This window comes from Onychostruthus taczanowskii, unplaced genomic scaffold (genome assembly GCF_017590055.1).
Source record: "Onychostruthus taczanowskii isolate IOZ18803 unplaced genomic scaffold, ASM1759005v1 scaffold19, whole genome shotgun sequence".
Classification (NCBI taxonomy): Eukaryota; Metazoa; Chordata; class Aves; order Passeriformes; family Passeridae; genus Onychostruthus; species Onychostruthus taczanowskii.
This window is the reverse complement of record NW_024499128.1, coordinates 10,769,568-10,782,932: the sequence shown is the minus strand read 5'-3', so window position 1 is coordinate 10,782,932 and position 13,365 is coordinate 10,769,568. Positions and strand designations below refer to the sequence as shown.

Here is a 13,365-nt window from a genome sequence, read left to right as displayed (position 1 = left end):
TTGAACTCCAATATTTTCCTCTTTGGCTCTGGAGTTGTTTTTCCTGGCCTGTTAGAACAGTTTAATGGATACTAAACAACTTGGATTGCTGAGATCCTACTGAGCAGTCCTTATGGAAAAGCAAAATTAGACTTGTAGCTGGTAATAGACCTGGTAGAAATGGAGATTGATGTGAGTTTCCTGATGTAATTTTTTTCTTAAACTGCTGTGCTGGTGAGTAGAATTGGAGAGAGGGAAACGATGTCTCGTTTGTGGCCCTTTCAAAGGAAAACATCTTGCTGCAGATTTTTTTTCAGTATATTTATTTTTCTCCTGAGTGAAGCCGTGTCATAGTTATCCCCAAACCTTTGTGTATTTACAGATTGCTTCTGTTGCAGAATCCTGCCAGGCTTTGTTTCACCATGTAGCCACACTTTGTGTGCAAGGAGCAGGAGGTTGCACTGCTTTTGATGGGACTTAGTGAAGAAGATCTCTTCCAGGAATCCCAGAACTGTTCTTTATTCAGAAAATGTTTAGCCCTTGTCCTAAAATGGATGGATTCTGAAGCAACAACAAAAAGCTGATTTAGCATTTGTCTAAACATGAAGTAAAGAAAATTAGGAGGTTTTAATGCAAAGGGATGTTCATTAAATCTTCTGTGTGTTGTAACAATAGAATTAAAGCAGCAAATATAAAGCCAAATTTATATGTAAATATTCCAATCCCAGATAAAGAAAACAATGCTCACATTTAATATTTAGGTGGCTTTTATTAGTTATGATCAGGTATTATTTTAGCTGATTTGATTACCAGAAAGCTTTTTTTTTTTAACAGTTTTAAGATTTCTTTATCTGCTTTTTTGTTTTGCAGTATTGTGTGCCAAGAATCTCGCAAAGAAAGATTTCTTCAGTAAGTATGTCCTAATTGTGTAACTTTCTGCTCTGAATTAATCAGATTTATTTGGAGATGGTGCATTACTGTGGAGGCTCATCTGTGTGTGTCATATGCACTGCATTACTACAGGAGTCCACGTTACTCTGGGTTGTAGACTGTGTGCATTTCAGGGCTGGAAACACTCAGGGCTCACAAATTGCAGCTGATGGAAGCTGACTGACTGATGGAACCACAGGCAGGCTGATGCTCACAGCTCTGTGCTGAGGGGTACCAGGAGCATCCACCTCAAACACAGGATTTACTAAAATACTTTCAGGATAATGACAATTGTCCTTTCTTGAGGAGGGAGCTTCTCATGGCATTGTCTTAGAAGCAGCAAAACAAAAGACTGTGTTTAACAGCACCTTTTCCTTTCCACAGGACTTCCTGACCCATTTGCTAAAATAGTTGTGGATGGGTCAGGTCAGTGCCATTCCACTGACACTGTGAAGAACACGTTGGACCCCAAGTGGAACCAGCATTATGATCTGTGAGTTGCTTGTAAGGTCATAAGTAAGCAGTATCCCAGAGATTTGTCTAGTGAATAAATAGTGCAGGGTTGGCACTGTAACTTCATTTTGTGTTAGCAAGAAGAGTCACATTTCATAGAATCTCAGAACAGCTTGGTTGGAAGGGACCTTGAAGATCATCCTGTTCCTCCCCCTGCCATGGTCAGGGACCCCTTCCACTAGATCAGGTTGCTCCCAGCCTGGCATTGGACCCTCCCAGGGATGGAGCAGCCACAGCTTCTCTGGACAACCTGTGCCAGGGCCCCAGCACCCTCACAGGGAAGAATTTCTTCCCAATATCCCATCTAACCCTGCCCTCTCAGGAACTGATTTTTTTTTCAAGAAGAAAATCCCTGTTAATAAAGGAGTGGTACTTTGCTTTTAGGGGTTTGAATTTGGAGGTACACAGCACAAGGGCTTAGTGAGCTCTCCTGGAGCAGTGCCATCCAGCTTTTACAGAAAATTGTCCTTGTTGGAATGATTTATTTTCTTCAAATTATTAGAACCATAAATTCTGCAGTTTTCTACGTTAATCGACTTGTTGTTTAGCTTTTAATGAGGCTGGCTGTAGTTAAATTCATGCTGCAGCAATATCAATTTCCCATGCTGTGTGAAATCACTGTGCAGTAATTCATTAATAACAGCATTTTGGGCATAAGCACTTGTGTACTTATAATAAAGAGGCATGACCAATGTACTAAAATGTGTCAGAATTTGTACCAATTACAGCATCAGTTCTGTGGAGTAAAAAGAGGTTATTATTTCTAAAATTACTCTTTTAATATGTATCTTTCTAGATACGTTGGGAAAACAGATTCCATAACCATCAGTGTATGGAACCATAAAAAAATCCATAAGAAACAGGGAGCTGGCTTCCTGGGGTGTGTCCGACTCCTCTCCAATGCCATCAGCAGGCTAAAAGATACTGGATGTAAGAGCACTTCCTCCCTGGTGTGACCAAGAACCCTCCATACCTTGTGCTGAGTAGTGGATAGTGTTCCCACCCAGCCCTTCCCAGGGTTGATTTTTCCAATTCTCCTTTGCAGACCAGCGTTTGGATCTATGCAAACTCAACCCCACAGACACCGATGCTGTCCGAGGCCAAATAGTGGGTAAGAATGATCCCAGCTAAATTCCATCTGCTTGGTAAATATCCATAGGGAAAAACTCCTCTAGTCACTGCTCCTGTGCCTGTTGGGTGCTGGTTTTTCTTATTTTACTGGGATTAAATTACATAACCTGAAAATTTTCATTACACTCCTATGCAGGAGATTGTTTCCTCTCAGTTGGTGATGGGAAACAGCATTAAAAACAGGGAATGCATCTGGCAAGGCTTCTGCTGCATCTCTGGAAGGGTGAATGTCCCTGGGAAATGATGCTTTTGGGCAAGGTGACAGGCAAAGTGAATCTTCAGTGTTAAAAAAGGATCTGGAGGAGTTAAAAGACATGTTACAAGTTGCTGGTTTGACACCTTTGACTCATGCAAGCCATTTCCAAATTTCAACAAGGCCGTGCTCATTTTACAGCAAATTTACCCCACGTTTTACTGCCCCCAACCAACCCCAGCTTTTCAGTGATACATATATTGGGCAAACTCCAAATTCTCACCCTAAGATGACATCTAGTGGTGAGCAATTTTTTTTCCAGCTTCCCTTTCTAGAGCCTCATGAAACCCAGATGTAGAGCTTGACATGTTTGATATTTACAGAAATAAACTCAAGTTTTGAGGGGATGACCCTCTGGTTTCTCTTCTGCTTTTTAAAAAATTAGTGATGCTTTAAGAGAATGGAGGGAATTGTGGTAAGTGATGTGTTCTTGTGCGTAGGATAGAGCTTTCCTTAATATTTTGCCTTGTGTAAATGTGGAATTTTTTTGCTTTTTGCTGTTTTTAAGAATGCACTTTTTCTTTTATTGACCTGAGTTTGTGTTTTCTTCTTTCAGTCAGTTTACAGACACGGGACAGAATAGGCACAGGAGGTTCTGTAGTAGACTGCAGAGGGCTTTTGGAGAATGAAGGGTAAGGATTGTTTTCTTTACACTTACTTAGAAAAATAGTCTGTGTGTGGAAAGACTGTATCTAACATTAGAAACTTAAGTATCAATGTGACTACTACATTTTCTGGGAATGTGTATCAGGCAGTGATGTTATTAGGCTAAACTCGGTAAGGCTTGATTTTTTTTGTTACCAGTGCTGACAAATCTGGGTATAAAAACATTAAGAAAGTGGCACCTCTTGGTTTAACAGCTGCAGTACTTAAAGTTGTGGGGGGAGAGCAACAGTTATTTCTGCATTCACTTCTCTTGTGATGGAAACTCTCGAAGTTTCCCCATTTTCAGGACGGTTTATGAAGATTCCGGGCCGGGGCGGCCGCTGAGCTGCTTCATGGAGGAGCCGGCGCCGTACACGGACACGACGGGAGCGGCGGGAGGAGGCGGCTGCCGCTTCCTGGAGTCTCCCAGCCAGGACCAGAGGCTCCAGGCCCAGCGGCTCCGCACCCCCGAGGTCAGAGCTCACGTACAGACACCTCAGAACAGGCCCCACGGCCACCAGTCACCTGAGCTACCTGAAGGCTACGGTGAGTGTCCCGCAAAAGGGTTTCGTTCGTCCAAAGACGCCACAAAAATTTTCTTCCCTTTCGATTCGTCGAGGGGGTTTTGCCTGTTGGAACAAGCGGCGTCCACGTGCGTCTCATTCTGCCTTTTGGAAAAGGAACTAAGTGCAGATGGGAGTTTGAGATTGGCTAATTAGCAGTTGGCTACGCCAGGATACACTGAGGGGTTGATGGTAAATTAAACATGAGGTTGTGGTATGATGCTGTTACAGAAAATTCACTGCTAATCTTGGCTGTGTATCTAGGGAGAACGAATGTAAAGAGCTCTTTAAACTAGAGCAGTAATGCTATTTTTTCCTTCCCCCTTGGCATGTTGTGTAGGTTTGAGCCCACATTTGAGAAAAGATCAGGAAAATATATAAAAGCAATAAAGAAACCAATAGTACAGAAGATTTGGGAGGGTGGGATTAAGGAGAATTTAAACCTCAGAAAAGAGCACACCAAACCTAGGAGTAAAGAAATCTAGTTTGGAGGTTTGGATTGTCTCAAAATCTAACACTAAAAATACAAACTAAAACATGCTGGTGCATGGATCTGTGAGTTTCAAAAGAATGTTGAAATGTGTAGTCAGAATAAATTTGTCAAGGACAAAACAGTCCATGCTGCAAGAGATCAGTGTGATGGCTCCAGTACTTTCTCCTAGGAGGAAAATATTTTAATGTCTTTAAACTATTTAATTTTTTTAAAAGATTTGTAATTTAATCCAGAATTAGAATAATTCTGTAATTAAGAATAATCTTCCTTCCATTTTTATAGAGCAAAGAACAACGGTACAGGGACAGGTTTATTTTTTGCACACACAGACTGGAGTGAGTACGTGGCACGACCCAAGGATACCAAGGTATGTATTTATAGTTAAAAGTCAGGATGGTGTGGTCTGTATTTGTGTGGCAGGATGCTGGATTTATAAGAGCAAAAATCTATTAAATGGTCTGTCTGAATTTAAAGGGAGAGCTCCCAGCAGAAGAACTGTTTGGGATGTTTCTAGTTACCTTTTCACCAAACATTAAGGATCACTCTTTTTCAAATAAAGAATTATTTACTTGTGCATCATGTAAAACAAAAAGCAAAAGAATATGTAGCCCTTCAGGAGTTCCTGTTTGACAAATTCTTTTTAAAACGTTGATGTGGCTGTTTTTGCTGAAGCTATAAATTTCTGAATCTTACCTACAATTTTTTTTTTTTGCATGAAAACAGTTTGGACTGCAAATTGAAGAAAAAACTGTCTTCTTTCTTAAAATAATTGTTTCATGAATCTTCAACTTGTAACTTTTGTTTTAGTAGTGCTCACTTGTCTATAACTGAAGGAGAGATTACTTGTTGTCTTTAAACTTTAATTTTATGCTTTAGGCCAGTAATTTGCAGCTAGAAAATTTGAATCCTTCACATGATTAATTTAGTAAAGCCTCTTTAAACCTTAACCTGCAGTTAATCCAGGTCTTTGTGAGAGAGGTCTGGTGCTCTTCCTGAGTAGCTCTGAATCTGGGCTGTTTCAGGGGCCACCTGCACACCAGATTCGAGAGTGAAGTTTGTAACTCTCAGCTGCTGCCCTGCCTGGATAATAGAGGAATGTGGTACAGGATATTAGAAAAATGATACAAAGTAGTGCAGGCAAAAGTGGTGATAAAAGCTCTGTGTATGGAAGGAAATGAAAAACAAAGCTGAGAGAGAGAAAAGAGCTGATTTTAGATTAGCTGGTATTGTTGGAAGAAGAAATGACAGTGGTTGTTCATTTGTGCCAGTCAGGTCAGGTTTGTGTGCCCAAAGCCTTGTGTCTTCTTCAAGTGATGCTGCTCACCCTAATGGAAGGTGCTGCTGCTGCTTTCTCCAAATCCCTGAGCCAGGGTTTCAGGAGCAGCAGTGGAAGTGGACACAGCAGTGTCTTGTGAGTCACAGCTCACACCTATTTTAGTTAAAGGTGACTTTTGTGCTACCAGCTTGTGGTGCAAAAACCTAACCTTGGCATGGGGCAGAGCTGTAGGTTAAAACTTGCTGTAATCAGATCTCTGCAGGACTTTCAGATGCACAGCTGATCACAGCAAATGGTCCCAACCATAATCTCCTTTAAGGAGCCTAACAAGGGCTTGTCTGTCTGCCTGTGTGTCCCCTTGGCTTATACTCACTGTGACACTAAGGCACCTTCAGGGTACAAAGCATTTCTACCTTTCTAAAGCCTCTCAATTAACTCATTTATACAAATGTTGCATGCTTAGATTTAGGTGAGGAATTGCACAGAGCAGTGTCTTCAACCCTGAATCCATGCCAGCTGTCTAAAGAATGCTTTACTTAACAATAGCTTTTCTGCCTAAAAATAATCTTCATGTTTCCTTCCTTCCTTTTCTTGCCACTCTTGGTGCTTTCCTCAGTTAGGTGGCTGGAGTCTTAGGTATTTTCAATCTTCTTAGGTGTAAATAAATTCTATGTATTGAATTCAGACACTGCTTGGAAGTGAGTGACTGCCTTTAGCAGCACTTAGAGTGATACCTGAAATTCATCCAGGATGAAAGGGCTGAGTGAATGTGTTAAAAGACTTACTCTCAGTGGTTTTTCAGTCAAAGAGTCAGGATTCTAATCTTAACCTGGTTAAAGAGGTGATTTTAATTTTTAAAGTGATCTTGGTATTTGGTTGCTTAACTTCAAATGTGCATTAACATCTCATTTATTTTTCACTTTAGAGACCTTAACAGTGTGAATTGTGATGAACTGGGACCTTTGCCTCCAGGCTGGGAAGTCAGAAGTACAGTTTCAGGAAGAATATATTTTGTAGATCATAACAACAGAACCACACAATTCACAGATCCACGACTACATCACATCATGAAGTAAGAGCTTTGCCTGATAAATAATTACTGTTAGGTCTGGGAGTCATGAGGGGCTGAAACCCTGAATGATAATTAGGGAATAGATGCAGCCAGTGCTGTAGTCAGGGTCCAAGCATTGGTTCTCAGTGCTGATTTTACCTAAATTTTTTTGCTGAGACTCTTCAGAAGGGTTTTTACTCTGCACAGTTCTGGAATTGCTGGGGTGTGTGGTAGAGCCTGCCAGGGGCTCCCTAGGAGTCAGCTCGTGTCTGTCTGGATGAGCAGTTCTAGCTCTGTGCTGGCTGTTGTGGATCTGGACTAACTTCAGGCTCCCTTGAGCTCCAGACAATGGGAATATGAAGCCAGCTGGAGTCTGGTCAGTGGGTGCTGTGCACAGCCAGTTTGGGTTTAGCAGGATTTAGTAAGCTCAAGTTCTGCATCATGGAAAGGCAGCTGTACTGTTGTGGAACTGACCCTGGAAGCAGCCTGGCAGTGCTGCTTGGGCCCAAGGCCAGACTTTTTCCTGTGCTTGAAGCCAGCCAGGGAATCCCTGTATCTAAAAAATAATTGCTCTACAACCTAAATAAAGCATTGATGGATAAGGATAGTTGAGTGTATGAAGGTGCAACTATTTGGGACAAGTGCATCTTTCTCTCTTAAAAACCATAGATGTAGTATTTTTATTGTGTCAGGAATCCCCAACCCCATTCTGCTTGAAGCTGGAATAAAATCAGTTGCAGTTGTTAGACAGTTCCCTTTATAAAGCTGTTGTTTGTTCCATTAGAGATCTCTTTCCATGCTGCACTCTTGAAAGTTCTCTCTATGTGGGAGAATACCACAGAAACTTTAATTACTGCTCAGTCAGCAATCAGCAATCATGCTCCAGAGCCTTCTGCAGGGCTTTGCCATATAAAACCAGTTCAAAAATGCTGAAACTCTTTAAGTGTCTGTGTTCCTTACATCCCTGAATTTAATGTTAAGATGGTACAGATGCATGCAGCTGAATACACATTTCACTCCATGCTCCTCTTAGAGAAGCTTAGTCATTTCTTCCATCATTGTTTTACATATTCCTTATTGTTGTGTATCCAGACTAAATATTGTCCTTTTTTTTCTCCAAGCCATCAATGCCAGCTAAAAGAGCCCAGCCAGCAGCCTCTACCAGCTCCAAATGAGGGGTCATTGGAAGAGGGTGAGGAGTTGCCTGCACAGAGATATGAAAGAGACTTGGTACAAAAGTTGAAAGTTCTTAGACACGAGCTCTCTCTTCAGCAACCTCAGGCTGGTCACTGTCGCATTGAAGTATCCAGAGAGGAAATATTTGAGGTATTTGACTGGGTTTTTTTACTGCTAACAGCAGCTTTTGTCATTGAAGAGTTAAGTAAAACTGATCATTGGTGATAACAACTTTGCTTCACAATCACCCACCACATTACACAGTTGTCATTGAAATTTGCTTCAGGTTAGCACTCACAGAGTCATGTTTTCTGTAGTTCAGTAACTATCTGTGTATTACAGAAATGCAGAGATCTTAATTATGGTATTAGAGAAATCTTAATAGACTTAATTATAGGAAATAAAACAGCTAATTGTACAAATGCACATACAGGAATCCTATCGTCAGATAATGAAGATGAGGCCAAAGGACTTGAAAAAGAGGCTTATGGTGAAATTCCGAGGAGAGGAGGGCCTGGACTATGGAGGAGTAGCAAGGTGAGATTTTGGGGGTTTTCTGACGCCTCTTAACTGTAAAGTTGCCCTTTAAGTGCCCTGTGGTTGCTGCCATCCCCTTTCAAGTCACTTGTTGCTGTCATATGTTAATTATTTGTGGTCTAGTTTATAGACAGTGGCTGCAGCTTCACTCTTTATATGGTAGATTGGAAAGTGGAAGGTTGTGATTTAAAAGTTGTCCCACTGCAAGTTATGAAAGTGTGATCAGCTCAGATTGTGAAGTCTCTCAGGGAGTGTATAGACCCTGAAGTCAGATCCAGATCACAGGAATGGTTTTGTTAAACACACCTCTCTGATTTCCCACAAATGGATTGCAGGAAAGTTCCTTTTTTTTATGTCTCAGCTGCATTCAGGAGAGTTCTCTGATCTGTTGGAGCAGGAGTGGAGATGAACTAATCCTAAACAAAAGCTAAAATTTCAGCGAGGACTTGCCTCCCTCTTAAAAATGACAATAACTCCCTGCAGGTCACATCAGATCTGAAATTCAGGAGCTGATTTAGCATCACTGAAAAAACGCTCACCTGGTGGCTCAGAGTTGTGTAAATTCACAGAGAAATTTCTCAAATCCACAAAAGCTGCCCACTTAGGTGTCTTTCAGTGATCAGTCCCTGGACAAAGGAAAGAAGCTGGAACATTCTGAGCTGCCTTACCCTAGGCAACCTTGGGTGTCTCCACTGTTGACATCCTGTTACCCTGATGCCTTTCATAATTGCCCATTAGTTGCAACTGACTCTTCCAGATCAGCACAGCTCCACTTCTAAGCATTACAATTGATAGTTCTCTCCGAATATTTTGGACCTGGGAAGGGTGTCCAAATTTAACAACAAAGGAGTATTTGTCGTGGTCACTTGGGAGGTCAGAAATAGCTTTAGTTCTGCTCCTGTCCTTGTGTGTTACCGAGGTGAGAGAATTTACCCAGCCCCTCCTTTTACTGCACTTGGTCTCTGTCTCTTCTGGCCTCTGCTGAAAGCAGTCACCAAGCTGGCAGAAAAACAGCTTTTCTAAAGATCCCCAGCAATTGAGCTGATTCTAATCAACAGATTTTTTTTTAATATTTCCTTATACTGTACAGGGTGGAGGGAGCAGGTCTTTGAGGCTCCAAATAGCTGAACTCTGTACAAAGGCAGGATTTTTTTGGAAGTGTGTCCTGTTCAGACTCAATTAGTTGATGGCATTGTCTAACAGCTTGCTGTAGCTTCTTTAATTGATGTTAATCCCTTCAATGCTTCTAAACTAAACCAAGTCTGCCCTGAATGGAGTAGGACATTGTGGGGTTTTAATCACACCCATTTGGTCTACAAATGGAGGGCAGCAAAAGAGGATCTGACTTTGAAATAAGCATTCAATAACTGATCAATCACAATAATAGTGTTGTGTAAAACTTAAGTGCAAGTTGCACTCATCTAATTTTTTTTTTTTTTTTTGGCAGAGAGTGGTTGTATTTACTGTGCCATGAGATGTTGAATCCCTACTATGGACTCTTCCAGTACTCCACAGATAATATTTACATGCTGCAAATCAATCCAGACTCTTCTATCAATCCTGTAAGTACTAATTTCTCAGCAATATTCCTACTTTAAGAGATGTCCTCTGCAGTTTCTTACAGGTGTTTTTTCACAAGAAGTGTCTAAACTGCAGGGTGAATTGGCATAAGAAGGTGTTAATGTCTTATATTTATACAGTAAGAAGCAGAGGGGTTTTGTTCAGAAATTAAAAGCATGACAGCCTTTGATAAATATCTGATTTCTATGAGACTCCTCAGTACTGATTGCTTTGCACAGTGATTCTGAGAAGACAAGGCAGATGAAATTCATCTTCACTGTGAGCACAGGTGGTTGTGCACACAGCATTGCATTCCCAGCAGTCCCACCCAATGACTTCTAGGGATGTATCCCTTGCTTGCCCTTTCTCACTACCCTCCTGTGCTTGCTTTTTATCTTACTGGAGGATTTGTATTGATGCAGACCCTAAAAGGAGCAGCAGTTCTGTATTAGTAGAGGGAATTCTGCCTGACATGACATTTCCTGACATTTGCACTGCAAGATGAGGGAGGTGGATTGGAAGAATGTTAACCACAGGTCTTACACCTCAGCTTTCAAGAGTTAATTTAAAAGGAACGTGAAAGAAATTAAGGAAATAAGCACACTGCTTCCTCAAGAGTAGATACATTTGGATGACTAAATAAAGAATAAACAAATTTATTTGAAATGCTCATCTTCTTGGATTCTGGAGGTTTCACAAGGATTCTCTTTTTCCAAGTTTTTTCCCTTTGAGAGGTCTAGAGACTTGAATCCAATTTATTAATCAGGTAATGCACAGAGACTTCTCAAGGTTTTTAATCATTAAATGCTTTGGTTTTGGTTATGTTGTGAAGAAAAGTGGCTACTGCTCTTACGCAGAGGGCTGCAGGTAACTCACACAGAACAAACCACTGAGGGTGCCACAAGATGTCAGTGTCTTCCCAAGCCTGATTCTCCTCTCTCCCTGCAGGACCACTTGTCTTATTTCCATTTTGTTGGTCGGATAATGGGTTTGGCTGTGTTCCATGGACACTATATCAACGGGGGGTTCACAGTTCCCTTTTACAAACAGCTGCTGGGGAAGCCCATCCAGCTCTCTGATCTGGAATCTGTTGACCCAGAATTACACAAAAGTTTAGTCTGGATCTTGTAAGTACTGAATTTAGCAATTGTCTCATTGTAGGGAAAATGGGGTGGAGTTTGTTGGCAGTAGTGAGATGATTCAGACAAAGAGTTTACAAAAATCTTTTTATGGTGGCTGTCTGTACAAAGTCATTAAACTATTCTTAATATATCAAAGGTACTTGAGGGAAAGTTCTCATTACAAACTCTCCTTGTAATAAAGTAGATACTAAATCATTAAAGGTTGCATGAGTATGGTAGAATATCACTATCAAAATCCAAACTCAGGACGGAGGTCTGAGGGGAAGTACAGCCTTCTTCAAAAGAAAGCCAACTCTGATTAAAATGAAAATAAATTGAAGTAATTTAGGCTTCTGTATGCTTACAGAACAAGATCCAGCATTCAGTGTAGCTTTGGGACTCTTTGGAACTGCTTTGCATTATCTCAGTATCATTTCCTAAAATCAGTTTTGAATTTTGTATTTAAAGAAGTTACTGATGATGAAGTTCTCTATGTATGATCTCTTCTGTGCTTCAGATATGTGACAGCAGATCAGATTCTTGCTGGGTGTATACATATTTGTGTGTGTGTGTGTGTGTATTTCTGTATATAAGGTTTTATCCAGTATCCTGAGTTCTTTTAGAATTAGATGAATATCCCATATCTGATCAGGCTCTTCAACATGCACTAAACCATAAAGAAATTGGTGATAGTGGCAATATTCCTCTGGTGTGTGAAATGCAGGTGGTAACTAAGATTTAGCCTGATGACTACCTAGGTGCTCAAATAACTGTCAGCATCACCACTGAGAGTTAGCAAAATGCCAAAAATGCTGATTTTACCCTCTGTGCCTTGGCAGAGAGAACGATATCACACCAGTCCTGGACCATACGTTCTGTGTGGAGCACAACGCCTTCGGGAGGATTTTACAGCATGAACTCAAACCAAATGGCAGGAACATTCCAGTGACAGAAGAGAACAAGAAGGAATATGTCAGGTATTGCAAGCAGAAATATGTCCTGCAAATGGAGTGGGAAGAGGGTAGTAAACTGAATTCTTGTATATAGTGAAACTAAGGAAGTAAGTATTTTGGGTGGGAGCTCCTGAGTCATAAATGACATGAATGTTTTCACTGGAAGACCTGGGAAGATGAAGTTCTAAATGGTATTTTGGTTTTTCTGTTGATGGTGCAATAATTATCTGTTGATGGAAAAAGGAATGGATAAGGATTTCTTTAATAATACGAAGTGTGTGTATTAATGCTCTGTAAAATGAGCATTTTTCAAGTCTGCTGTGAAAATCCCAGTGCTGTCCAGCTCATCACCCCTGGCTTCTTCCTTCCTCCCCCACAGGTTGTATGTGAACTGGCGGTTCATGAGAGGGATAGAGGCACAGTTCCTGGCTCTGCAGAAAGGTTTTAATGAACTTATTCCTCAACATCTCCTTAAGCCTTTTGACCAGAAAGAACTTGAGGTATGTTTCATCCACATGGATTATTGTTCTGTAATTTGTTTGATCCACAGTCAAGCACTGATTTAAAAAACAAACATAAAGCAAACAAACCACAAAACTTACTCCATTTTATATACCAGAAAGCTTGAGTATTTGTTTAACCAAACCCTTTTAGATTTATTCTGGACATTCTTTGGGTTGATATTATTGAGAGGGCTACTTAAACAGGGAAAGACAAATACACCATGGTTTCTGTCCAAGAACTAATGCTCAAGGCAGGTGGTCTGAGAAGGAGAAAACACTGCAAGTTTGAGGAATTCTTGGCAAGAGCAGACACATTATTTACCCCAGAACCTGTTTTGTCCAGTAACTTCTCATGCATGGCTGTTTCTGTTTGCACACAGGAATTGGTTTGCAGAAGTAGAAGAGTTGAGCATATAGAAAAGAAATTAATTTGTCTTCTTATCAAATCTTGAGGTGCAGAAAGCTACTTCTTAAAATAGTTCCTGTTACAGCAATTTTTCCTCTGGTTTTGCTTCCTAGAAAAAATAAGACAACCTGTGGAATATTCATCATTTGTGGTTTAGAAAGCACTAGCTTTGTGCTAGTGAGTCATGCATTTTAGTTAATCCCCAAAGCTCTTGCATTCCATTTGCTTAAAAAGGTAGATTAAAAATCCACTAAACATTTCAATACTCTCCATGT

The 13,365-nt window shown here is 40.7% G+C and overlaps 1 protein-coding gene across 4 annotated transcripts in view; it reads left to right on the top strand.

The window, feature by feature from the left end:
• SMURF1 (SMAD specific E3 ubiquitin protein ligase 1) overlaps positions 1-13,365 on the top strand; it is a 45,219-nt gene that overhangs the window by 25,062 nt on the left and 6,792 nt on the right. For 2 of the 4 annotated variants that reach the window (XM_041401727.1, XM_041401726.1), the window contains exons 2-15: positions 850-888; positions 1,294-1,402; positions 2,219-2,352; positions 2,468-2,533; positions 3,363-3,438; positions 3,759-3,997; positions 4,790-4,874; positions 6,709-6,855; positions 7,956-8,160; positions 8,444-8,547; positions 9,995-10,109; positions 11,056-11,234; positions 12,068-12,205; positions 12,561-12,681. In XM_041401727.1, the coding sequence (XP_041257661.1) occupies positions 850-888; positions 1,294-1,402; positions 2,219-2,352; positions 2,468-2,533; positions 3,363-3,438; positions 3,759-3,997; positions 4,790-4,874; positions 6,709-6,855; positions 7,956-8,160; positions 8,444-8,547; positions 9,995-10,109; positions 11,056-11,234; positions 12,068-12,205; positions 12,561-12,681 (1,757 nt within the window). Of the gene's footprint in view, positions 1-849; positions 889-1,293; positions 1,403-2,218; positions 2,353-2,467; positions 2,534-3,362; positions 3,439-3,743; positions 3,998-4,789; positions 4,875-6,708; positions 6,856-7,955; positions 8,161-8,443; positions 8,548-9,994; positions 10,110-11,055; positions 11,235-12,067; positions 12,206-12,560; positions 12,682-13,365 lie in introns of all 4 variants that reach the window. The other 2 variants (XM_041401725.1, XM_041401724.1) reach the window with 1 other exon arrangement.